General features: G+C 46.7%; 1 protein-coding gene across 1 annotated transcript in view; it reads left to right on the forward strand.

Moving 5' to 3' along the window:
* Positions 1-25,679, forward strand: part of LOC111971278 (protocadherin Fat 1-like) — a 98,244-nt gene that overhangs the window by 36,723 nt on the left and 35,842 nt on the right. The window contains 9 exon segments of the mRNA XM_070446014.1: positions 3,325-3,654; positions 5,096-5,312; positions 6,771-6,910; positions 18,538-18,598; positions 18,601-18,708; positions 18,711-18,770; positions 18,773-18,810; positions 19,677-19,887; positions 21,121-25,194. Coding sequence (XP_070302115.1) covers positions 3,325-3,654; positions 5,096-5,312; positions 6,771-6,910; positions 18,538-18,598; positions 18,601-18,708; positions 18,711-18,770; positions 18,773-18,810; positions 19,677-19,887; positions 21,121-25,194 — 5,239 coding nt within the window.

The raw sequence follows: 25,679 nt of genomic DNA on the forward strand, positions 1-25,679 counted from the left end.
TGACGCCTTTCGTCTCAAATGGCACCCTATTCCCTATGTAGTGCACTTCTTTTGACTAAGACCAATAGGGTGCCTTTTGGGACGAAGACCTTTGCTCCTAGCCTGGCCTCCTAGCAGAGTCTGGCTGGTAACCATAGCGACTTCAGAACATGTGGAGCTAGTGAAGTGGGGGGTGGTCGGGGCTGGCTGACTTTGCAGGCCTTGTTTGCACCAGATGCCGGGAGAGGAGTTGGAGTGGAGTGGCTGGGTGGGGAGGGTTATGATGGGGTGAGGGTTGGTAGGTGGTGGTGTGTGTGTGTGTGTGTGTGTGTGTGTGTGTGTGTGTGAGAGCGCCACTGGCAGTGGGAGTGGGGGAGGTCTCTGAATGAGAAAACGGCAGGCTCATCTTGGTGAGTGTGTGTCGGCTTCAGCGGCAGGGTGACAAGCCTGAGAACAGGGAGGGAGGGAGGGAGAGAGAGAGAGAGAGAGGAAACAACAATGGAGATATGTTAGGATATGCTCGCCCAGCCCTGAAAGATAGGCAAGTTGAATGTTCTGGTCATAGGCCTATCTATACACCAACTTCACAAGTTTCTATAGTCTCAGCCACTTTCACGATTAATGCCTGTGTGTCTAAGCACTAACATTTCACTAAATCCGACTTGAGAGTTGGCCCCCATTTGACCAGGGGTTTGTCGCAGACGTGCAACAATGCGCTCCAAGTGTAAACATTTAATTACGAAAAGCCCGAGAACCATTGTGACACTGTCTTGACGTTGTTGTGACTGTCTGTCTGACAGACACAGAGACTGTCCTCTGGTAAAGACTTTGTTTTGAAAGAGTAGGATGTGCTGATGAGCAACTGTCTAGCAGGGCTTGGGAAGCGCGCACGCATGTACACTCACATACACCATCTCTCTCTCTCTCWCACACACACACACACACACACTCTCTCAGAGAGAGCTCTGACAAGGTAAAAATCTGTTGTTCTGCCTCTGAGAAAGGCAGTTAACCCTCCGTGCCCCGTACGTTATTACAGAGTTCAGTTTGTCTTTGTAATTGATGCTCCCGTCTTGTCTCTCCAGTCGCTCGGCATAATTACCATTCAGTCTGCRTCCCAAATGGCACCCTATTCCCTATTTAATGCACTGCTTTTGACCGGAGTCCCAAATGGCCTCCCTATTCCTTATTTAATGCAGTACTTTTGACCAGAGGCCTGTGGGCAACTGGTCGAAAGAAGTGCACTATATCGGGAATAGGATACCATTTGAGATGCACCCACATACAGCAGAGTTCACCTGTTAACGTTAGCCGGGTCCTCGTCTTCAGCTTTTTTCAATCCACTGCTTTGATTTCACAAAGGGAACTGGGAACTGTGGACAAAGAGTGTGTACACAATGGGACTCTATTCCCTGTATAGTGCACTACTTTTGAACAGGACACCTATGGCTCTGGTCAAAAGTAGTGCACTACGTAGATGTAGGGTACCATTTAGGACGCATATAAAATATAATCAGAAACGGGGCCAAATGAACTCATCTGCTCGTAATGGCAATGTTCATTACAGAATATGAGAATACGGGCCAACGCACTGGCAACACTGCTCCCGAGAGGAGCATGCCGCCTCGAACTCGAATGGTCCTCGTCGTACTATTTCATTAATTTTGTTCGGGCAAATAGCTCGGACTGCCTCGGACCGACTAGGCGCGGGGAAACAAAAACACATTATGCCGCTAATCGTCGCTGCTAGTGCCAAATAGAGTGTGACCACCAACCCCCAAAGTGATTTTGCTGTAGCGCTGAGCAGATGGTTTTAAATGACTATTGTTCAGCTATTTTATTTCTGACGCTTTGAGATAGATAGACGAACCCCAGTTCAGTTTCCCAGTTACTCATAACATTTAAGTGTTGTGTTTTGTTTGGATCAGCTAAGCTTATGGCTGGCTGAGTACTTTAAGCTGTCTCGGCTGTGCATTTCATTTGAAAGATTAGACATCATTCAGATATTAAGCCATGCCAAATTAACAAAGTGTTAAAACAGCTGAGTGTTCAAACTACCAAGTGTTCAAACTAACTTATGTCCCTCCGGCAAACTGTAGGCTGTAGGGTTTAATTATTATTTTGGAACTATTTTTAAACAATTGTTTCTCCCCTGGCTTTCCAACGTGGTGAACACGTCATGCCACTGGTGTGTTTTTTTGTTGTTGCCTGGTCTCAGAACAGTTTGTGCCACATGACAATTACCATAGGAATTGGCAAGACTTCACAAACTGATTTGGGACCAGGCTGGAGTTTGATACCTAATAGTTCTATCACTGTGAGGAAGAAAACATCCACATAGATAAAAAGCAGTTTTTCCTCCTTGTGCCTGGTTGGATGGTGATACATGTATCAAGTAAACYCATTTAACGGAATATGCAGTTTTTGGAGCACTAAGGAGACATTGCTCACCAAAGAGACGGGGCCTGCTACATCTCCAAAATAACGACAAGTCTCATTCTTCTGCGGCAGAAAAGCAAAGCGAGTGTGGTCTGTGGACCGTCTTGTTGCGCTTGTCTCAGAGAAAAAGGCAAAACTGTGACTTGCCTCTCGCATTCATTCGAATCCATTCACTGTAAAAACGAACGACTGAAAGGGAAAGAAAGAAGGCAAGGGAACAATTCAATTTCAATAAGCGAGCGAGCGAGTGAATAACAGCCTGTTCCCTTCGCATATTGGTTCCCGGAAGCACAGCGTGGGTCTTTGAATAAGATGACTCGCTAATCTCGGAAGGAATTGCTTCAATTTTGGCAGCCAATTTACTTACTGAGAAGCATTTGTGTGTACAGCAATGAAATGAAGAGGTGGGGGGGGGGGGGGAAGAAAGCGAGTTTACTTTTTACCTCCGCTCTCTTTGATTAATTCAAGGCCTTTGAATAAGGAACGTCCTCAATCAAACGGCGGAGCTCTGGTCATTAGATATTCAAGAGATGCAGAGCCTACTGCTTACACATATGTGCACCATTATTGCCTGGTCCCCCCTTTCCTCTGCGGTATATGCATTGTTTCGCTTAACTGGTTTCAAACATGGCTTTAATTGGAAATGTTTACGTGACAACTCTTCCCAACGTTACATGGGTATATGGAACACAACGTCCGTTCAAAATGTGAAATGTGATGACGTTCTACCGTTGACTGTTGGCCTTGACACTTAATTCCCAGAAATCCTTTGAAGCTTTACATTTCCCTCTTTTCCCTCTAATTCCATATTTTCCCCTATTTTTCAATCGGATTAAAGTCACAGTCAACATAATTCCCATTCTCCCATTCTAATTCCATGTTTTTCCCCCAACTTTTCCCTAATAGATCACCGTCACSGACCACGGGGTTCCCGCCAAATCCACCACGGTCCGCGTCATCGTCAAAGTCCTGGACGAGAACGACAACCGGCCGCAGTTCCTGGAGAAGATCTACAAGATCAAGCTTCCGGAACGGGAGAAACCAGAAAAGGACCGGGCTCTGAAGCGGGATCCCGTGTACCGGGTGATCGCCTCGGACCGTGACGAGGGGGCCAACTCTGAGATCTCGTATTCCATCGAGGAGGGAGATGAGCACGGGAAGTTCTTCATCGAGCCAAAGACGGGTCTGGTGTCGTCCAAGAAGTTCTCCTCTGCCGGGGAGTATGACATCCTCACCGTGAGTAGCCTAGCGCATTTGGATTCGTAGTTTGTATACTCCGGATTTTTCATGAGGAAATTCCTCCGCATCTTATACTGAACAAAAATATAAACGCTACGTGCAACAATTTCAATGATTTCACTGAGTTAACAGTTCAGTCAATTTAAATGCATTCATTAGGTCCTAATCTATGGATTTCACATTACTGGGCAGGGGCGCATCCATGGGAGGGCATAGGCCCACCGACTTGGGAGCCAGGCCCACCCACTTGGGAGCCAGGCCAACCCACTGGGGAGTCAGGCCCAGCCAATCAGAATGAGTTTTCCCCCACAAAAGGGCTTTATTACAGACAGTTTCAACAGATGTCCGGGTGGCTGGTCTCAGATGATCTCGCAGGTGATGAAGCCGGATGTGGAGGTCCTGAGCTGACGTGGTTACACGTGGTCTGCGGTTGTGAGGCCCGTTGGACGTACTGCTAAATTCTCTAAAACGACGTTGGAGGCGGCTTATGGTAGAGAATTGAACATTAACTTCTCTGGCAAAAGCTCTGCAGTCAGCATGCAAATTGCTAGCTCCCTCAAAATGTAGACATCTAYCTGTGGCGTTGTGTTGTGTGACAAAACTGCACATTTAAGAGTGGCCTTTTATTGTACCCAGCGCAATGTGCATCTGTGTAATGATCATGCTGTTTAGTCAGCTCCTTGATATGCCACACCTGTCAGGTGGATGGACTATCTTGGCAAAATAAAAATGCTTACTAACAGGGATGTAAACAAATGTGTGCACAATATTTGAGAGAAATAAGCTTTTTGGGATCTTTTATTTCAGCTCATGAAACATGGGACCAACACTTTACATGTTGCATTTATATTTTTGTTCTGTAAAGTTGGGGAGAAGTCACTTAGGCTTAGGATTTTATTTTGCTTTTAGAGGAATGTCAACGTACATGCTGAGTTATATGACATCTTAAACTAGAGCCAGTGTTTTAGAGAATTACTGGACAAATCATACTTTTACATTTCCAATGTACATGCCAAATTGCATTTGTTGATAACCTTTTGATGCTTAGGATAGTCACAGTATTTTTACGTCGTAGTACTTTTGGGCCAATGTTGCCTGTGATAGATTTATCTCACTTGACAGAATTAGACACATGACACAATAAGCTCCACCAACACCTGTTTAACGGGGAACGCCATGATAACAGGTGTTCTGCTCTGTTGTTGTTTTTCCCCATGTGGGCTGGCTGACCGTTCTTTGACCCCTTTGCCTATTTGTCTCTGTCTCTCACTCTATTTCTTGCTCTCTCTCTCTCTCTCGCCCCCCCCCCCCCCTCCCTGTGTTTTAATTAAAGTATTTAAATTCATGCTTTTAAGTGCTATCCCCCGGGAGTCCAATGCATCTTGTTGTATAATTGTGTTACCCAAATCAATTCAAATCAATTCATTCCCTCTATCAGATCAAAGCGGTGGACAACGGACGCCCCCAGAAGTTGTCCACCTGCCGGCTGCACATCGAGTGGATCCCCAAGCCGAAGGTGGCGGCTGGCTCGCGCCCCCTGGCCTTCGAGGAGCCCCCCTTCTTCTTCTCGGTGATGGAGAGCGACCCCGTGGCGCACATGGTGGGGGTCATCACCACGGAGACGTCGGACACGCCCGTCTGGTTCGAAATCACAGGTGAAGCCTTGACGAGTGGACGCAGGGGTTTTGTTTTAGGTTGTGTGCGGGCGGGTCTGTGCATACGCGCCAGGGTGTGTATTTGTTTAAGTTGAGTGCATTCTAGAAGGAGATTCATCTAGTTTTATAGTCAAGGGAAGACATCCCCGGCATAGATTCTTGTAGCATTCTTCTTAGCACTAACCCTAGCAAGTGGATGTGAGTGTGTAGCCTACAAACCCCAAAACTTACAAACCTATATACATGTTTTTTTCTCCTTTCTCACTGTAATAATTGAATCTCTTATGGGGACTTCTTTGCACGGTGACTGTTAACATCTCTGCTGCATAAACTCTTCCTGACATTTCCTGAAAGTACTTCTCCCCCTCCCGTCTTCTAACCAACGTTTGACTGACACCTTCTCTCTCTTTTTTCTGTGTTCTCTGCTTCTCTGCTGCTCTTCTTTTCTCCTTTGGGAATGTCTCTCTCTCTCTCTCTCTCTCTCTCTCGCTTACTGGATTTGGTTTGTCCAGAAGGAGACATAGAGGAAGTGTTTTACATCGTTCAGATGGCTTGCGACCTCAACTGTACAGCGGAAGGTAGATCTGCCGTAATGGGATCTCTCTACTGTCATTGGCTGTATTAAGTGACCTCTCTAATACCATTGGTTGTATTAAGAGGTCGTTGACTGTGAGGTCGTTGACTGTGATGTCTGTCACGCAGACCCGGGTTCAAATACTATTTGAAATCATTTAAACTACTTTAGCTGTGCTTGTCTGAGCTTGCCTGGCTTAATAGACCAATGGGGTAGTCCCAGCAGTGTAAACCCCGCCCATCTGACACTCCATGCAGGCTAGAGCAAACGCTCAAAGTATTTGAACGATTCCGAATAGTGTTTGAACCCAGTTGTGCTGTCACGTGCCCGTGGTTGAGCTTGTGCATCGTTTCCGTCGTTCTTGTGATCGCGTGACAACAGATTTACATAAACACATATATCGCACATGAACATATGGCTCCATTTTGTGTACGTATGTATTTCATTCGTGGTGTCTTGTGGAATCTATTGACACTTGCAGCTAACTGTATGTGTTTGATGTATACACATCGTACCACTTGCACATATGGTTCCATAAGGAGACTGGAAAGTTAACATAACCACAGGGAAATGTATTCACATTGTTGATGCATAGTGCAGTACACATGTGCTTCTGTATGTATCAACAATAGGGATTGTGTTGCTTATTATATTGATATAAGCAACAGTACGGATAATATACATATTATTATGCATGGATTACATACAATTGATGTATAAGGGCCTCTAGAATAACACCACAGCCAAACAGAACCGTATGCCACTGTTAGCTTACCTAGCTCCAGTGCTGCACCATCGTTTAAACAGGTGATGATAGCCCCACTCATTTCCTGTCCATTTTAATTGTGCGCCCGCCTAACCCTTCCCTCCATCGTTTCCACCAGGTGGGAACTACGACAGCCGCTTTGACGTGGGCAAGGCCAGTGGGACCCTGATCGTGGCGAGGCCCCTCGACGCCGAGCAAAAATCCAATTATAACCTGACAGTGGAGGCAACGGACGGCACACGATTTGTCAGCACCCAGGTAATTGGAACGTTTGTTGATGGCGGTAGAGTTTGTCACGGATCCAATGAGGTGGGATGATTGACTCTTGTGATGGAAAAGGGAAAAGATTATGGAAACATTCACGGGAACGAGATGTTGGGTTTGCATGAGACGGAGAGTTCCTGTTGCGTGTCCAGAGGTTTGGATGGTTTTGGCTGTACAGATCATTGCGAGGCTTGTCACTACGGACAAAAAGAGGATTTGTTTTTGTGTGTTTTCGGAGGAAAGGATTATGGAAACATTTCTGAAATGAAATGGTAGAGCTAAGTTTGCATGAGGGTACCCAGTGCATTCTGTCGTTTTGGATGCTTGTGTTTTCCACGGCTTTATTCTCGCTTAAATAGTGCATAGTCAATCACAAAAAGGTGATTGACTTGTGTGATTGGAGGGAAAGTAATAGATTCTGGAAACATAAACATGGTTCGCATGAGGAGAGGCTTCATTCTGCGTTCATCCGTCGTTAAGCTTTTGTTGTGATTTCTGCACTCTTGCCAAATTTCAATTGGGACTCAGCTTGCCTGACAGCCAGCCAGACAGACGAGGGGGTAAAGCAAGGAGGTGGATCTAGAGTGAGGTCAGAAATTCCGTGCTCCCATCCATCGCCTGTTTTTGATTAGACTCGCGCGTGGGTCAACACCTCACCGGGCGTACTCCAGGTGCTCGCTTTTCCAAACTTTAACCCTAACGTCACGCCATGTGCTTGGCGGACATTCCATCTTCTCTCTGTCCACATCTACCGTCCCGAATGGAATACTATTCACTGTATAGTGCACTTTATAGGGAACACGGTTCCATTTGGGACACAGGCCAAGAGCGTTCGGAACTCTTTCTTGGCAGATCAGCTCCGGGATTCTTCCATTGTCTCATTCCTGAAGGGCTGAGGAGCGAGGGAGGAAGAAAGAGAGGGCGGGAGGAACGGTGCCTGTCTAGCCAGGCGCTTTTTAAAAAGTGTGCATTCCACAGAGCCATGTCTGCAGTTACACCCCTCCTTCCCCCTCGCTGAACCTGCATGGCTTTTCTATCTGCATCGCTCATGAAAGTGCATTGAGTTCTCCTGACAAGACTGAAGACTGAAGAAAAGTGCAGGTCCACACCACATTATTCTATCCAGAGATGAACATTCTCTTGAGGTTAGAAGCGGACAGAGCTGTAAGGGTTTTTATAAAAATCCGCAATTAGTCACCTCCAAYTCATGGCATATTCATAATGATATTGCTATTATGTGATATGTTAAAAGTGAAATTGTTAACATGTTGGCCTTTCTGTTTCCCATCCATAGTCCACACCCGGTTTCAAGGAGTATTTGTTTACTTTCAAAGTGTTTCATTGTGCCTGCCTGGTGACAGGTTTGCTCTTTTGGGACTATCCTATTCGTTCCGTTGCGCCAGGCAGGCTCAATCAAAGTATTTGAAAGAAAACAAACACTATTTCAACCCAGGTCCCTATCCATATCCATAGTCACTGTCTCAGGCCTATGGAACTCCGTAAAAATTCCAAAGGTTCTGTGCCTCTTCTCAAAAGCATTCAGAGATCCGTTGTGGATGAAAAAAAAAAAAAAACTCTACTTGTTGTCTCTGCCTGTGAAATAGAGCCTTTTATCATGCGGCTCTCTGCTCCGCCGAGCCCCTGTCAGCCTGCTGGGTCGGGGCGGCGAGGCGGGCGGCGGTGTTTTCCACAGCCCGCCGGCGGAAGCGTTGGCTAAATGGAGGCTTCAGATCCGTCACAGAGCACCCTATTGTCGTGTGGAGAGGGAGAGAGAGACACACACACACAGGCAAATGCGCGCACACTGATACAAATACATACATGCTTGCATATGTGCACACTCACACACACACACACACACACACACACAGATACAAATACAGTACCAGTCAAAAGTTTAGACACACCTACTCATTCCAGGGTTTTTCTTTATTTTGACTATTTTCWACATTGTAGAATAATAGTGAAGACATCACAACTATAAAATAACACATATGGAATCATGTGGGATGGCGATGGGATGGCGTATCGCCACAGAATGCTGTGGTTGCCATGCTGGTTAAGTTTGCCCTAAATTCTAAATAAATCACTAACAGCGTCACCAGCAAAGCACCCCCACACCATCACATCTCCTCCTCCATGCTTCACGGTGGGAACCACACATGCGGAGATAATCCGTTCACCTACTCTACGTCTCACAAAGACACGGCGGTTGGAACCAAAAATCTCATTCTGACTCATCAGACCAAAGGACAGATTTCCACTGCTCTAATGTCCATTGCTCATATTTCTTGGCCCAAGCAAGTCTCTTCTTCTTATTGGTGTCCTTTAGTAGTGGTTTCTTTGCAGCAATTCGACCACGAAGGCCTGATTCATGCAGTCTCCTTTGAACAGTTGATGTTGAGATGTGTCTGTTACTTGAAYTCTGTGAGGCATTTATTTGGGCTGCAATTTCTGAGGCTAGTAACTCTAATGAACGTATCCTCTGCAGCAGAGGTAMCTCTGGGTCTTCCTTTCCTGTGGCGGTCCTCTATAGAGCCAGTTTCMTCATAGTGCTTGATGGTTTTGGCAACTGCGTTTGAAGAAACTTTCTATGTTCTTGACATTTTCCGCATTGACTAACCTTGATGTCATAAAGTAATGATGAACTGTCGTTTCTCTTTGCATATTTGAGCTGTTCTTGCCATAATATGGACTTGGTCTTTTACCAAATAGGGCTATCTTCTGTATACAACCTCTACCTTTTCACAACACAACTGATTGGCTCAAATGCATTAAGAAGGAAAGAAATTAATCACAAATTAACTTTTGACAAGGCACACCTGTTAATTGAAATGCATTCCAGGTGACTACCTCATGAAGCTGGTTGAGAGAATGCCAAGAGTGTGCAAAGCTGTCATCAAGGCAAAGGGTGGCTTCTTTTTTGATTTGTTTAACACTTTTTAGTTACTACATGATTCCATGTGTGTTATTCATATTTGTGATGTCTTCACTAGTATTCTACAATGTAGAAAAATAGTAAAAATAAAGAAAAACCCTTGAATGAGTAGGTGTGTCCAAACTTTGACTGGTACTGTACATGCTTACATATGCACACACACACACACACACACACACACTCTCATGATCTTCGAGGAAAATTTACTTCAGCAGACACCTCCTCCATTATCCTCTATCCCAGTCCATACAGTGACTTATTAATCAGATTTAGTCAAGTTTAGAAGACACGTCCGTCTTGCCGCAAAACGAGGAAATATCAGGTATCGCTGATTCCCTGATCAGTTATTTCCTCGGCCAGAGAGGGAGTGAGTCTCAAATGGCACCCTATTCCTATATAGTGCATAGTCCATAGGGTCTTTGTCAAAAAGTAGTGCATTTTATAGGAAAAAGGCCTGCATTTTGGACATAGTCATGTTTTTGACCAGTGGGACGGCGGTACAAAGGGGGGAAATGACATAACACAATTAGTCACGGCGCTGACAGTGTTCAAAGGCTCGGGGGTGCCCCGTTTTTCAAGTCACCCCTTGTTACCGCGAGGGGTGTGTGAAGGCCTTTGTAGAGCCGAACCCTCTTAGTTAGACATCAGAGGAAATCAGTGGCAGGCCGCTGGTGAGCCACATACAGGGAATATGGGTCGTGGTGGGGGGGGGGGGGGGGGGGTTGGCCGCTTTAGGGGTGTCTGTGTGTGGTGTGTGAGGGAGATGGGGGAGAGGGGGGGGGGGGCGGGAGGGAGGGGGGGGGGGGGGGGGGGGAGGGGGGGGGGGGTGCGGGGGTGGTGGAGGGGGGGGGGAGCGGAGCGCATATACTTTCTGTGTTTGTGTTTTCTGCACATTCTCAACAGAATATGAATCGGGTCAATTGGACGTTCACCCGTTTTCCGTAGTTTCGACAACCTTTCGCTCTCCGCTGGTCATATTAGTAGCAAAAACAAAGTATCTGTGCCCGTCAACACTTTTGCCGCTGTACTCACACACAACAGACAGGTAGCGAGAAGGAAGTGAATCTAGGCCACACTGGACCAACAGAAAAAAATGTATCTGTTTGACAATCTATTATTTGACAAACTGTTTTTCAACCGCAAGCTCTGTTGATTTAAATTATGTAAGATAATCAGGTTTAACCATTTTGTTTAATCTTCAGAAGGGATTTTGAAATACTTCAATATATTGTCCCTCAGGATTTGTCTGCTTTATTACGTTCAATATTCTGTTTCAGCTTTTTAAAGATTGGAGATGAGTCAATGGAGATTACAGAGTAATTGACTTTGTGGATAACCCCCAAATAAGACCTACTTTTGTGAAGTTGCTTGTAAACCGAGGGGAAGAAAAAAAACAACAGAACATGCCAAACAACAAATTAAAGATACAAAGGGATGTTTTGGGTACTTTATTTTCTGTGACGGAGGTGTGCTGTTTAGCCTGTGGCCGGGAGTATGCCGTTCGTTTCGTCGAAACGGAACACACACACAAAGTTTCACTTATCTTCTCCTTCAAATCAAAGTCATGTGGTGTCTGCCTCTGCCAGACTAGCTGGCCTATTTTCTTTCCTTCTTCCTCTCTCCTCCCTTCTTCCTCTCTCCAAGGAATGCGTTTGTTTGTTTTCTTGTTTTCTCCCTCTTTCTTTCTTTCTCTCTCCCTCTTCTCTCTTTCTGTTTCTATCAGTCTTTCTCGCTCTGTTTCTATCAATCTAGCCATCTCTCAATTCCCCTTCTCTCTCTCCCTCTCTGTTCCCTTCCATATTTGAGGTTCTCAGTCCCACCATGCACCGATCATTATTATTCTTTATTCTGTTGAGGGAGACTAAAGCCTAAACAAGAAACACTGAACCTTTGTTGGCTGTGTTTGAATCCTATTTTGAGAAGCATGTAGCTACAGGTTGGACCGTGCCAACATCCCGGACCCAAAAACCTGCCACCTGGCAGGGGGGCATCATAGCCCGCCTCACCTGGACATGGCGCCCGCTGRGGGCGGTGCCGTTCTTCTGCCTCACGTGTACCATGTTGAACGCCGCGCACGGGTCTGCATTAGAGGTCTGTGTGGGGAGGTGTGATCTCTCTCTCTCTTTTTTTCCCCTTATCTGGCACCATTTTCCCTTTTTGTCCCTCTCGGAAGTTGCTGGCTGGCTCTCGCTCCCGGTGTTGTTTGTTGTGCGGTTGTGGTTTGACCTAGGCTTATATGCCTGCCAGCTGCCTAGCTGACCTGTTCCTAGTTCTTTGACTGGCTAAGTGACACCATAGTGAAGTAAAGTGTTTCTGTGTGGTGTTCTGTTATGTGGGAGTCTGTCTGTCTTTCTGTCCGTCTTCTCTCTAGCTCTCTCTTTCCTGTCTGCCTGCCTATACCTACCTACCAACCTGCCTGTCTCTCTGTTTGCCTGCCTCTCGTTCCAAAGTGGAGCCTCTCTCTCTCTCTGTGGGGTCAGCTGATCCGAGGCAGGGGCGGAGCAACATTCCATCCTGGGCACCTCATCGGCAGGGAGCGGTGGCAGCCCAGGCAGGCCGCCCCCTTCCATTCCTTTCCCCTGCCTCCTTGCCAGCCCCCCATGCCATCCTCCTGCTCTGCAGTAGTGCTTCAGGCTGTTCTGTCCACAATCTTCCTCAGCTCCCGTTTGTTTTCATTTTCCATCTTTCTCTCTCTTTCACTTTCCATATTTGTCTTGCATGCTTCTCTCTGTCTGTCTCATTCCTCTCTTTCTCTCTCACTGTTGCTGTCTGTTTTCCCATCTATCGGTTTTCGTTCTCTTGGGAACCATCTGTTCCCCTCTTTCTTCATATTTGAGTTATTTCTTGTTAACAAACTATAGTTTTGGCAAGTCGGTTAGGACATCTACTTTGTGCATGACACAAGTCATTTTTCCAACAATTGTTTACAGACAGATGATTTTACTTATAATTCACTGTATCACAATTCCAGTGGGTGAGAAGTTTACATACACTATGTTGACTGTGCCTTTAAACAGCTTGGAAGATTCTAGAAAATGATGTCATTTAGAAGCTTCTGATATGCTAATTGACATAATTTGAGTCAATTGGAGGTGTACCTGTGGATGTATTTCAAGGCCTACCTTCAAACTCAGTGCCTCTTTGCTTGACATCATGGGAAAATCAAAAGAAATCAGCCAAGACCTCAGAAAAAAATTGTAGACCTCCACAAGTCTGGTTCATCCTTGGGAGCAATTTCCAAACGCCTGAAGGTACCACGTTCATCTGTACAAACAATTGTACGCAAGTAAAAACACCATGGGACCACGCAGCCGTCATACCGCTCAGGAAGGAGACGCAGTCTGTCCCCTAGAGATGAACATACTTTGGTGCGCAAATCAATCCCAGAACAACAGCAAAGGACCTTGTGAAGATGCTGGAGGAAACAGGTACCATAGTATCTATATCCACAGTAAAGCGAGTTCTATATCGACAGAACCGGAAAGGTCGCTCAGCAAGGAAGAAGCCACTGCTCCAAAACCGCCATTAAAAAAGCCAGACTGCGGTTTGCAACTGCACATGGGGACAAAGATCGTACTTTTTGGAGAAATGTCCTCTGGTCTGATGAAACAAAAATACAACTGTTGGGCCATAATGACCATCATTATGTTTGGAGGAAAAAGGGGGATGCTTGCAAGCCGATGAACACCATCCCAACCGTGAAGCACAGGGGTGGCAGCATCATGTTATGGGGGTGCTTTGCTGCAGGAGGGACTGGTGCACTTCACAAAATAGATGGCATCATGAGGAAAGAAAATTATGTGGATATATTGAAGCAACATCTCAAGACATCAGTCAGGAAGTTATAGCTTGGTCGCAAATGGTTCTTCCAAATGGACAATGACCCCAAGCATACTTCCAAAGTTGTGGCAAAATGGCTTAAGGACAACAAAGTCAAGGTATTGGAGTGGCCATCACAAAGCCCTGACCTCAATCCCATAAAAAAATGTGTGGGCAGAACTGAAAAAGTGTGTGCGAGCAAGGATGCTTACAAACCTGACTCAGTTACACCAGCTCTGTCAGGAGGAATGGGCCAAAATTCACCCAACTTATTGTCGGAAGCTTGTGGAAGGCTACCCGAAATGTTTGACCCAAGTTAAACAATTTAAAGGCAATGCTACCAAATACTATTTGAGTGTATGTAAACTTCTGACCCACTGGGAATGTGATGAAAGAAATAAAAGATGAAATAAAACATTCTCTCTACTATTATTCTGACATTTCACATTCTTAAAATAAAGTGGTGATCCTAACTGACCTAAGACACGGAATATTTACCAGGATTAAATGTCAGGAATTGTGAAAAACTGAGTTTAAATGTATTTGGCTAAGGTGTATGTAAACTTCCGACTTCAACTGTATATCTTTCTCTTCATCCTTCAATCTCTTCATCTGTCATATATCTCCATTCGCCGTCTCAGTCCCAATCTCGTTGCCTCGAGTCCCTCAGGAAGGCATCGAGAGAGAGAGAAAGATGCCGTCTTTTCAACCGCCAGTCACACTGCATCATTCAGATTCAGGGGTAATGCCCCTTTGAAGTGTCTTGAAGAGGCTATATGTTTTCCTCCCTGAATGTGTGTTTTTCGAAAATAGACAGATGGATGGATGATAGTGGACATTCGTCTTTTGCTCTGTCTGGTCCCCCCTCCCCCCCCCCCCTTCCTGTAGACTCAGATGGTGGACGGTTGGGGCGGATAGGAGCGGACACTCGTCTGGGTTTTCTTTTTCGATAGCTTTTTCCCAGGCCCAGCCGCTTGTGAAGGTCCCTCCTTTTACTCGCTGCGCTATCTGCCACCGTCCAGATTGAAACGCATTGTGTAGGGGCTCAAGTCGCGTTGGTGTGGGGTGTGTGTGTGTGTGTGAACTGGATCGCACAAGCCCCAGGGACCTTAGGCAGTGTGACGTCTGGCGTGACATGAAACGATGCGCCTAGAGAGAGAGAGACTGGTGGGCTGCCAAGAGGGTCCGATCCATAACACAAACCCCACTGGGGACCCCTTTAGGGTCACACCGAGGACAGTTTCAAGAAGTATCTAGACAGGGCCGTGCACAGATCTTTAGGTTCTCAAAAAATAACTTTCTCAACTCAAAATTCATACCAAATGTCTCTCTAGCCAAAATGTCTAAATGTATAGGCCTATTTATTTTCTAAGACAACAGCCAACATCACATATTGTAAGCAAGCTAATGCCAGACGACGAGAGATGATTGACATTGGGAAAAGAGTGTCTTCTCGGCCGATCAGAGCGAATGATGATGTAAATATGCTAGCTAGTTAGCTATGCTGTTGAAACCAACTCGTTTTTTACTTGATGTGAGTTTGTTCTGCTGCTGACATCTGCCTGTTACTAAGAAGCAGTCAAGTTTGCCCCGTTCTTTGTCCCTAACATTGAGGGAGACACATATGACAGATGCAGCTCTAAAGTAGCCTCCTACCAGTATTCAAGTCTCCCCGTCCTGCGCCCGCAGCCACTGCATGCAAGTCAGAGGAGTGAGCTCTTCGGGCTGAGCAGGGGGGACATTTCTGAGATTCAAGAGCTTATGAAATCTGCTCGTTTGATGAACACGTCATTTCATTTTTAAATAAAATGAAAAGTGAATCTAAATTTAAAATGAAAAGTACTTGATAGGAGGGCAAAAGGGCAGGTGCTCGGGCACTGGTTGAGCCCTATCTGTGGACGTGCCTGCATCTAGATAACAGCCAGTTCCTTACGAAACTGTATGAGAGAGAAAGCGAGAGGGGTAGATTAGAGATACAACTGTGCAGTTGCAATGTACAGTACACAACGGTATACAATTCTACTTGGACTGAGAATAATATCCATCAGAAGCTAACTTTCATCCAATCCACTAGCAGACTGATACAACTCTTGACTGTTAGCATACCGCTAACATTAGAGACTGCCAGCTCTGAAGCTAAAGCACTGCCTAACTAGTATGTAACCTAGCCAATAGCTGTACTACCCAATGCTTGCATCTGTGAACTCAGCCAGCCCTGCCAACCTCACAGCACACGACAGATTGTGAATGTTATCGCACCCGTCAGATWAGGCTATATTTGTCTCCTGCACTCTGCTGGCAGTGCTTTCTATGCTCTCATTGCTGTCAAGAGGTACCGACGGACATTTTTGACGTCGTGGAAGAGCTGAGGTTCTGGCAGTGAGAGAGTCGCCTATTTCTGTCCTCTTGAGTACGATTCATACTGTAGGCCTGAACGACCGACATCGCTCGTCCTAATATTTCTGTATTTCTTAATTCCTTTCTTTTACTTTTAGATTTGTGTGTGTGTTGTTAGATATTACTGCCCTGTTGGAGCTAAGAACACACGCATTTCAGCGACACCCGCAATAACATCTGCTAAATATGTGCATGTGACCTTTGATTTGATCAGTATCGCCTCAAATATTTTGTTTTCACATTGTCTTTTATAGCACGACTTCCAACGCCTCTGGTGGATGTGCAACCAGGCCAGCCCAGTATGGCTCAGCTCGGCTTGACCCGATATAGTGGGATTCAGGTGTATGAGTTCCAGCTGGATGTGTGTTATTCCCATGTGGGACACTGCCCCCTGGTGGCTGGCATCCAGGGGTGTCTAATCTGTGTTTTCCTTTGTTCTGCCGTGGAAAAGCCCCCGCCGGGCCGGCTACCGCCACAGCCATTCCGTCGGCTTGTCCTAATCCCTTGTCGGAAGTCCAGTAGACGAGTGGCTGATGTTGATAAAACAAGACTCGATGGAATTTTACAGTTTAGGGACCAGGGATGTGATGCTTTGYATGAAATGGGGAGATGACTTTCACATTGCCAATTGTGGTATTATGGCAAAAGGTCTGTCTTTGTATGGAAAATGTATTTGTATGATGCTGTGTGATGGAAATACACAATGGCACTTTTATCAGAGGTGTATGCATAAATGTACAGTGCATTTGGAAAGTATTCAGACCCCTTGACTTTTCCCACATTTTGTTAAGTTGCAGCCTTATTCTAAAATTGATGAAATTGTTTTTTCCCCTCATCAATCTGCACACAATACACCATGATGACAAAGCAAAAACATCATCAAGGATCTCTCTGTACTTTGCTCTGTTCATCTTTCCCTCGATCCTGACTAGTCTCAGTCCCTGCCGCTGAAAAACATCCCCACAACATGATCCTGCCACTACCATGCTTCACCATAGGGATGGTGCCAGGTTTCCTCCAGACGTGACACTTGGCATTCATGCCAAAGTCTTCAATCTTGTTTTCATCAAACCAGAGAATCTTGTTTCTCATGGTCTGATAGTCTTTAGGTGTCCTTTGGCAAACTCCAAGCGAGCTGTCATGTGCATTTTACTGAGGAGTGGCTTCTGTTTGGCCACTCTACTATAAAAGCCTGATTGGTGGAGTGCTGCAGAGATGGTTGTCTTTCTGAAAGGTTCTCCCATCTCCACAGAGGAACTCTGTAGCTCTGTCAGAGTGACCACCGGGTTCTTGTTCACYTCCCTGACCAAGGCCCTTCTCCCCCAATTGCTCAGTTTGGCCGGGCGACCAGCTCTAGGAAGAGTTTTGGAGAATCCAAACTTCTTCCATTTAAAAATTAGGAAGACTACTGTGTTCTTGGGGACCTTCGATGCTGCAGAATATTTTTGATACCCTTCCCCAGATTTGTGCCTCGACAAAATCCTGTCTCTGAGCTCTACGGAAAATTCCTTCACCCTCATGGCTTGGTTTTTGCTCTGACATGCACTGTAAACTGTGGGACCTTATATAGACAGGTGTTTGCCTTTCCAAATGTTGTCCAATCAATTGAATTTACCACAGGTGGACTCCAATCAAGTTGTAGAAACATCTCAAGGATGATCAATGGAAACAGGATGCACCTGAGCTCAATTTCGAGTCTCATAGCAAAGGGCCTGAAATACTTAGAATAAGGCTGTAACCCAACAAAATGTTGAAAAAGTCAAGGGGCCTGAATACTTTTCGACTGCACTGTATTAAAAAAAAAGTGTACCTCAATGTATTAGCAGATGTGTTTTCTTCATAATCAATCTTCCACCTTGAACTATGAAACCCGCGTTGTTGGTGTGATAAATAGTTGGTGAACCGTTTGAATCTGCAATATATTTCTAAATGCATTTCTGATGCATTTCTGCAAACTGATGGCTTACTTTGATGTCATTTATCAACTTTGATGTCACCTGTAACTTTCTCACCACCTCTTTAACACTCCCTCAATGCTCCCTCAACACGTCTTCATTTGAATGCATTAAGAAATCGATGTGGGATAACCCTGTTTTCCTTGTCAGCGGTGCCAAGTGGCCATCGGGGGAAAATATATATATTAAGGCATTATATGTATTGATGTGGTCTGTATCTACACGGACACTGCTCATTACTTGATGGATGGATGGAAAGGGATGTAGGGAGGGGAAGAGGGAGTCGGGAAGGGAGAAAGAGGGAGGGAGAGATGGACAGAGGGAAGTAGAGAATGWAAAGGGCACTTTTAGGAATGGAGAAAGAGAGAGAGAGTGAGTGAAGGATGGAGACAGAGAAACAATGACTGAGAGACAGTAAAAAGTCAACAACACCATACATTACTCTCAGATTGACCCTGACTCAAATATTCACCACACTGACATCCACCGTCCCTCTCCCCTCCTCCCACCAGGTGCTGATCCGTGTCATCGACACCAACAACCACCGGCCCCAGTTCTCCCAGCCGCGCTACGAGGTGTTGTGGCCGAGAACACGCCGCCAGAGACCGAGGTGCTCCGGATCAGCGCCGCGGACGAAGACGATAAGAACAAGTTGACCTTTACCCTCTTGAGCAGCACCGACCCTTCAGCCTGAAGAAGTTCCGTCTGGACCCGGGCACCGGCGCCCTCTACACGGCCGAGCGGCTGGACACGAGACCATGCGGCGCCACACACTCACAGTCATGGTACGGATGTTACGGATTTCCTAGAATCTACCTATTTAATAATGTGTGTTATTATTCTGCCGTCTGAGCGGAGTGTGCTGTAAGACCTTGCTAGAGCTCTGGTCAAAGTAGGTCAAAGGGGTGTGGTGCTCAGACAATGAACACGTGCACTGTACACCCTGAACAAACCCGCCCAGCCAATCGGACACACGTCGTTATATCAACACCATATTACCATAGAAACAGAGCAGGTAAAAGGAACGTCGGTGTTCTATCAGCATATTGAGAAAGGTTTGATTGTTACTCTCTCAATGGAGAAAGTGGCTCACAGAGGTTTCAGACCACTCACTCCTACTCAGCCATTGTATGTAGCAGTCTCAATAAGTGTTCTGATAGCATATTGAGACAGGTTTAGTTTGGTCCTCTCCATTGAGAGAGTACTAGCATTTTAAGAACATTCTCCCCTATTCAGCCACTGTGTGTGTGTCTCTCACAATCAGCCACTCTCCAATTCCAACAGATGGGCAGTCAGCCTGTGTTGATTAGTTGTTTGTTTGCTGGTATTTGCCATTTGAAACGAACCATGCAGCACCCATCCAAAGTGAATCCTCTCCCCATTCATTGTTTACTTGTTTGGATCACTGGGAATTGAGACAAATGAAGAAAAATTGTTACTTTGATGTTTTTTTGTTATTTGTGTAATTTGATTTGTTTGTTGTTTTAACACAGTTACTGTTGAGGGAAAGAAGAGTTTTCTTCAGATTGTATTACATCTCATTCATTCTCTCTTTCTCTGTCTCCCCATCTCTCTCCGCCTCTGTCCTATTCCTTTCTCTGCGTCTCTCTCGCTCTCTCTGTCTCGTTCTCTCTCTCTCCCCCCTCCCCAGGTACGTGACCAGGACATCCCCGTCAAGAGGAACCTGGTGCGCGTCATCGTGGACGTGGAGGACACCAACGACAACGCGCCGTGGTTCGCGGGCTCGCCCTACTCCGGGCGCGTCTTCGAGTCGGCCGCCTTGGGCTCGGCAGTCCTCCAGGTCACCGCCCTGGACAAAGACAAGGGAMRGAATGCAGAGATCATCTACAGCATCGAGTCAGGTAGGCTAACAGCTCCACAGGCGCACTAGACTACATTCTCAGGAGTAGCATGAATTTGCTCCTAGATGCTGATCTTGGGTCATTTTTGCATTTTCTACACTAATGGTTAAGGTTAGGATTTGAGGAGGGGAAGCTGATCCTAGATCTGTACTTAGGGGAAACGTTCTTAACATGTCAGCCATACTGGAATTCGCTAGCCTCTGGCTGGTCATGGTAGAGGCATGCATAGCAGCCCAGTTAGTGCTACCAACGCAAGGGGCCTGGGGAAAATGTATGCAGGGCATCCAGAGGTCCCCTGGCCACTCACCCTCGGTCATGAATGAAATACTTCACACAAAGTAGGAGGACTTTGACGACTTTGTCAGAGGATCTCCAAACGTGGGAGTTCGGCCGATGCCCCCTCTGAATTTCCCACCATTGTTTTCCCTGTAAATAAGCTGTGTTTTGGGAGAGGGTCGGGCATGTAGTCGTTGGCTGGTTTCTTTGTTTAGGATGTACATTTTTCAGATAGTTGAGATGACTCAAGCTAATTGTAATGTGTCTTGCCGGAGAATGAGTCAGGTTTTCAAATCAGAGGGGGACTGGTGTAGAACACAGAGCGGCCATGTCCATCGGTTGTGGATTAGTTTGAGTGTAGGAGGGGAAATGAGCATTTAATTTCATTAGAGTAATTGGAAAGTGTGCACAATTAGGCAATCTTCATGAATCCTTATCGAGAGCCATGGCCATTTGGGGGTGAGGGAGTGAAGGGGGAGTGAAGGGGGTCATGTCTAGAATGAAGGGGGGGGGGTTCTACTGCTATTAGCCCAAACAAAAGCATTGAATAACAGATTCACTGCATGTAACAATAGATAGTCCCTCCCAAAAAAATCTAAAGGAAGTTTGTTCTAAAGTGTGTATCCTATACCCTGGAAGATATAGGATATGTATCTAACCCCTTACTTTTGGCTCTAAACAGTCTCCATTTATACTCAGCTGCGACATCGGTGGATGCAGTGGATTGAGATGCATCCACTGCAAAAAAATCGTACCTCTAGCTTAAACTTTTTATTATGCTAATTCAATTTCCTAGAGGGCGCGAACATTGCCTAGTTAATTAAATTTACGGTAATCAAGAAGCCTAAAATTACACCCTGGTTTTAATGTTTGAGGCACACAGTGCAGGCTGGAATGAAAACCAATGCCATAGCAACCACATTAATAAATCTGTTTGTGTTCTTTTTTTTGGAACAGGAAATGTTGCAAACTCATTTGCCATTGATCCGGTGCTGGGCACTGTTACCGTGGCCAAGGAGCTGGACCGAAGCAGCAAGAACCAGTTTGAACTAGCTGTGAAGGCAACCGACAAAGGAACGCCCTCGCTGACTGCCACGGCCACCGTCCACATCGCTGTCACCGTGTCGGACAATGCCRCCCCCAGATTCACTGAGAAGGAGTTCTCTGGAGAGGTCAGCGAACTGGCCCTCCCCGGCAGTTTTGTGACCATGATCTCAGCAACCAGCCAGTCCTCTGTGTTCTACCAAATCAAAGGTGGAAACACTGACGGCACATTTGATGTAAACCCAAACTCCGGTGTGGTTGTAACTTCAAGGGCTTTGGACTATGAAATGACCCCTGAGTACAGACTTACCATCCAGGGAACCAACATGGCAGGTCTTGCTAGCAACACCACTCTGCTGATTCACCTGAAGGACGAGAATGATAATGCCCCCATCTTCCTCCAGCCAGAGTTCACAGGCATGATTAGCGAATCGGCTCCCGTCAACAGTGTGGTCTTGACCAGAGAAAACACCCCGCTGGTCATCCGCGCCTCGGAYGCTGACCGCGATGCCAACGCCATKCTGGTCTATCAGATCGTCGAGCCGTTCGCCCACAACTACTTTGCTATCGATTCGAGTACGGGAGCTATTAGAATGACAACCACTCTGGATTTTGAACAAAGGAGTGTGTTCCGCTTCACCATTCAGGTCCATGACCTCGGAATGCCGCGTCTGTTCGCCGAGACAGCCGCCAACGTGACCGTCGAAGTCATCGACGTCAACGACTGCTCGCCGCAGTTCAGCCAGGAGCTCTATGAGACATCAGTGATCGTGCCGACTTACAAAGGTGTCGAGGTAATCAAAGTCAAAGCATCAGACGCCGACTCCGGACCAAACTCCAAACTCTTCTTCTCCATCTCAGAGGGGAATATCGGGGAGAAATTCAAGATGGATCCCAACACAGGCATCATCACTATCCAGAACGTCACCCAGCTAAGAAGCAGGTACGAGCTGAGGGTGAGGGTCTCGGACGGCAGGTTCGCCAACACAGCGTCGGTAAAGATCAACATCCGTGAGAACAAGGAGAGCAGCCTGAAGTTCACTAGGGACTCCTACAAGGCTTACGTCAAAGAGAACTCCTCTGAGAAGAAAACATTAGCGGTCATTGCCTCTGTGGGGAACCACGTCAACGAACCCCTCTTCTACACCATCCTGAACCCAGACAAGAGGTTCCAAATTAGCCGCACTTCTGGAGTGCTCTCCACCACAGGGATACCTTTCGATCGTGAGGCGCAGGACATGTTCGACATCGTCGTGGAGGTGACCAGGAAGGACGCTTCCTCCGAAGTGGCCCACGTTCTGGTGATGGTGACCRTAGAAGATGTGAACGACAACCAGCCCATGTTTGTCAACCTGCCCTATCAAGCCTTGGTCCAAGTGGACGCAGAGGAGGGTCAGGCCATCCACCAGGTGACAGCGGTGGACGGGGACATGGGTCAAAACTCAGAAATCCATTACCACCTGAAAGAACACAACAAGCACTTCCAGATAAGCCCCTTGGGAGAAATCTCCCTCAAAAAGCAGTTAGACAAAGACTCCCTCAACAGTGAGTTCGTCATCAACGTTGTGGCCAAAGATGCAGGAGAACCAGCCCTCTCGGCAGAAGTGGAAGTGCCCATAACTATAGTAAACAAAGCCATGCCAGTGTTTGAGAAGCCATTCTACAGCATCGAAATCCCTGAAAATATCCAGTTACACACACCTGTAGTTCACGTCCAGGCTACTGACTCTGAAGGCCCCAAGATAGTATACACCATCTCTGAGGGAGATGCCTTCAGTCAGTTTTCCATCAATTTCAACACAGGTGTCATTCATGTAATCCAACCTCTGGATTTTGAGACCCACCCCGCTTATAAATTGAGTGTCAGAGCCACAGACTCACTAACTGGGGCCCACGCTGATGTCTTTGTCGATATCATTCTGGAAGATGTCAACGATAATCCCCCTGTCTTCCAACTAAAGTCCTACAACGCAAGTGTTTCTGAAGCTTCTTTCATCGGCACGGCAGTTTTGCAAGTCGCCGCCACAGACCCTGACACTGGCAACAACAAAGTGCTYTTCTACCAGCTAGTTGAGGACAAGGAAAAGAGCTCAGACTACTTCAGCATTGACCGTGACTCAGGAATCATCTGGACTGCTCGCATGCTCGACCAGGAGGAAAAGCAGCAACACAAGCTGACTGTCCGCGCTGTGGACGGAGGAGTGCCTGCCCTCTCCAGCGATGTCACTGTGACCGTAGATGTCACTGACCTGAATGACAATGCTCCGATGTTCACTGAGAGCTCTTACAAAGCCACGGTCAGYGAATTGGCCCCCCGCGGTCACTTCGTCACCCATGTCCAGGCGTCCGACGCCGACAGCTCAGACGCCGGGAGGCTTGAGTTCTCCATCCTGTCTGGCAATAAGGACCAGAACTTTGCCATGGATAAAAATACTGGGACCATCGTCATCTCCAACCACCGTAAGCTACAGATGGAGCCACTGTACAACCTCAACGTGTCCGTGTCAGACGGTGTATTCAGGAACTCGGCCGTGGTCAAAGTCACAGTCAACGGTGCCAACTTCCACAACCCCACTTTCCCCCAGCTCGACTATGTGGTTGAACTCACTGAGAACTCGCCGGTCGGCACGTTAGTGGCGGAGGCCAAAGCCACAGATGAAGACGCTGGCACATACGGGCGCCTAACTTACCACATTGTCAACGATTTTGCCAAGGACAAGTTCTCAGTCAATGAAAATGGAGAGATATTCACCCTTGAGATCCTAGACCGCGAGAACGCCATTGAGAAGGTCATCCCCATATCGCTCATGGCAAAGGACGGTGGCGGAAAAGTAGGCTTCTGCATTATTAATGTGATTTTGACAGATATCAATGACAATGCCCCACAATTCAGGGCAGTTGAGTACAAAGCCAATGTTGCATCGGATGTTCCCAGAGGAACTACCGTGGTAAAAATTGCCGCGTCAGACATGGACGAGGGAAGCAACGCCGACATCGCTTACACCATCGAAGCCGACATGGAAAACGTGGAAGAGAACTTTGAAATCCATCCCTTCAGTGGAGTCATTGTCACCAAAGAGAGCCTCATCGGACTTGAGAACGACCTCTACGCTTTCTACGTTAGGGCAAAGGATGCTGGGAGTCCTTCCAAGCAATCCGTCGTTCGCGTTTACATCAGGATAGTGGCCCCTGAGGTACCGATCCCCAAGTTCGCAGAGCCACACTACCGGTTCACCATCGCCGAAGACATGCCCATCGGCACGGATATTGACGTCATCCAGGCGGAGAGTGAAGAACCGGTGTTCTACAGCCTAGTGAAGGGCAACACCCCGGAGAGTAACCATGATGAGGTCTTCGTGGTGGATCGGGACACCGGGGCCCTGAAGCTGGAGAAGAGTATGGACCACGAGACCACCAAGTGGTACCAGCTCACGTTGCAAGCCCAGAGCCAACAGGAGGGCTACGAAACGGTGGCATCTGTCGACGTCAACATCCAGGTCAAGGACCTCAACGACAACAAGCCTGTGTTTGAGTCAGACCCATATGAGGCGGTCGTGGTGGAGAACCTTCCAGATGGCACGCCGGTGATCCAGGTCAAAGCCACCGACCAGGACTCAGGCACCAATGGTCAAGTGATCTACAGCCTGGACCCCAAACAAACCTCAGCTGAGATCTCGGAGCTGTTTGCCGTCAATAGTGAGACAGGCTGGGTGACGACATTGAAAGAGCTCGACCGTGAGAAGACCAACAAGTACACCATTGCCATGCTGGCCACCGACCGCGGAGACAAGGTGCAGCTGGTGACCAGCACCACCGTGGAGGTCACCGTGGCCGACGTCAACGATAACCCACCGCGCTTCACCGCCGAGATCTACAAGGGCACGGTGAGCGAAGACGACCTTCCGCCCAGCGGAGTCATTGCCATCCTGAGCACCACGGACGCCGACACGGAGGAGATCAACAAACAAGTCAACTACTTTATCACAGGTGAGATTTTGTCTCTAACCATTCCAGTAATTGCTCTGCTCACAGCTCATGGCCTTATAGACTTCCCTATTTGTGTTAATAAACCGCTTTAATAAACACCGCCCAAAAGAGGATTAGACATTTACACCCGCTTAAATAGGGAGATGATATCTGCTCTCTGAACATATAATGCACATTCTTTATCTGTAAACACTTTGAATCGACTAATTTGTGAAAGCTCAAGGCAAATATGTAGGTCATCAGAAAAAAAATGAAGAAAAGGAAATGTGTAATTATCTCAATAACGCTAATTAGCAGATTAGGAATGACTATGCCACATTTAATAACCAGAGATTTTTGAAATGAGCTCTCATATTAGCTTGGATTCACATTTCCTACTATACAAAAACCGCCTCCTTATTACGGTTTCCTGTGTACCAAACATACTTGCTTCATGAACGTTGGTCTGCAATTTGAAGTGGTTATGATAAATGAATGATATGAAT

Source organism: Salvelinus sp. IW2-2015, linkage group LG13 (genome assembly GCF_002910315.2).
Source record: "Salvelinus sp. IW2-2015 linkage group LG13, ASM291031v2, whole genome shotgun sequence".
In the NCBI taxonomy this organism is placed as follows: Eukaryota; Metazoa; Chordata; class Actinopteri; order Salmoniformes; family Salmonidae; genus Salvelinus; species Salvelinus sp. IW2-2015.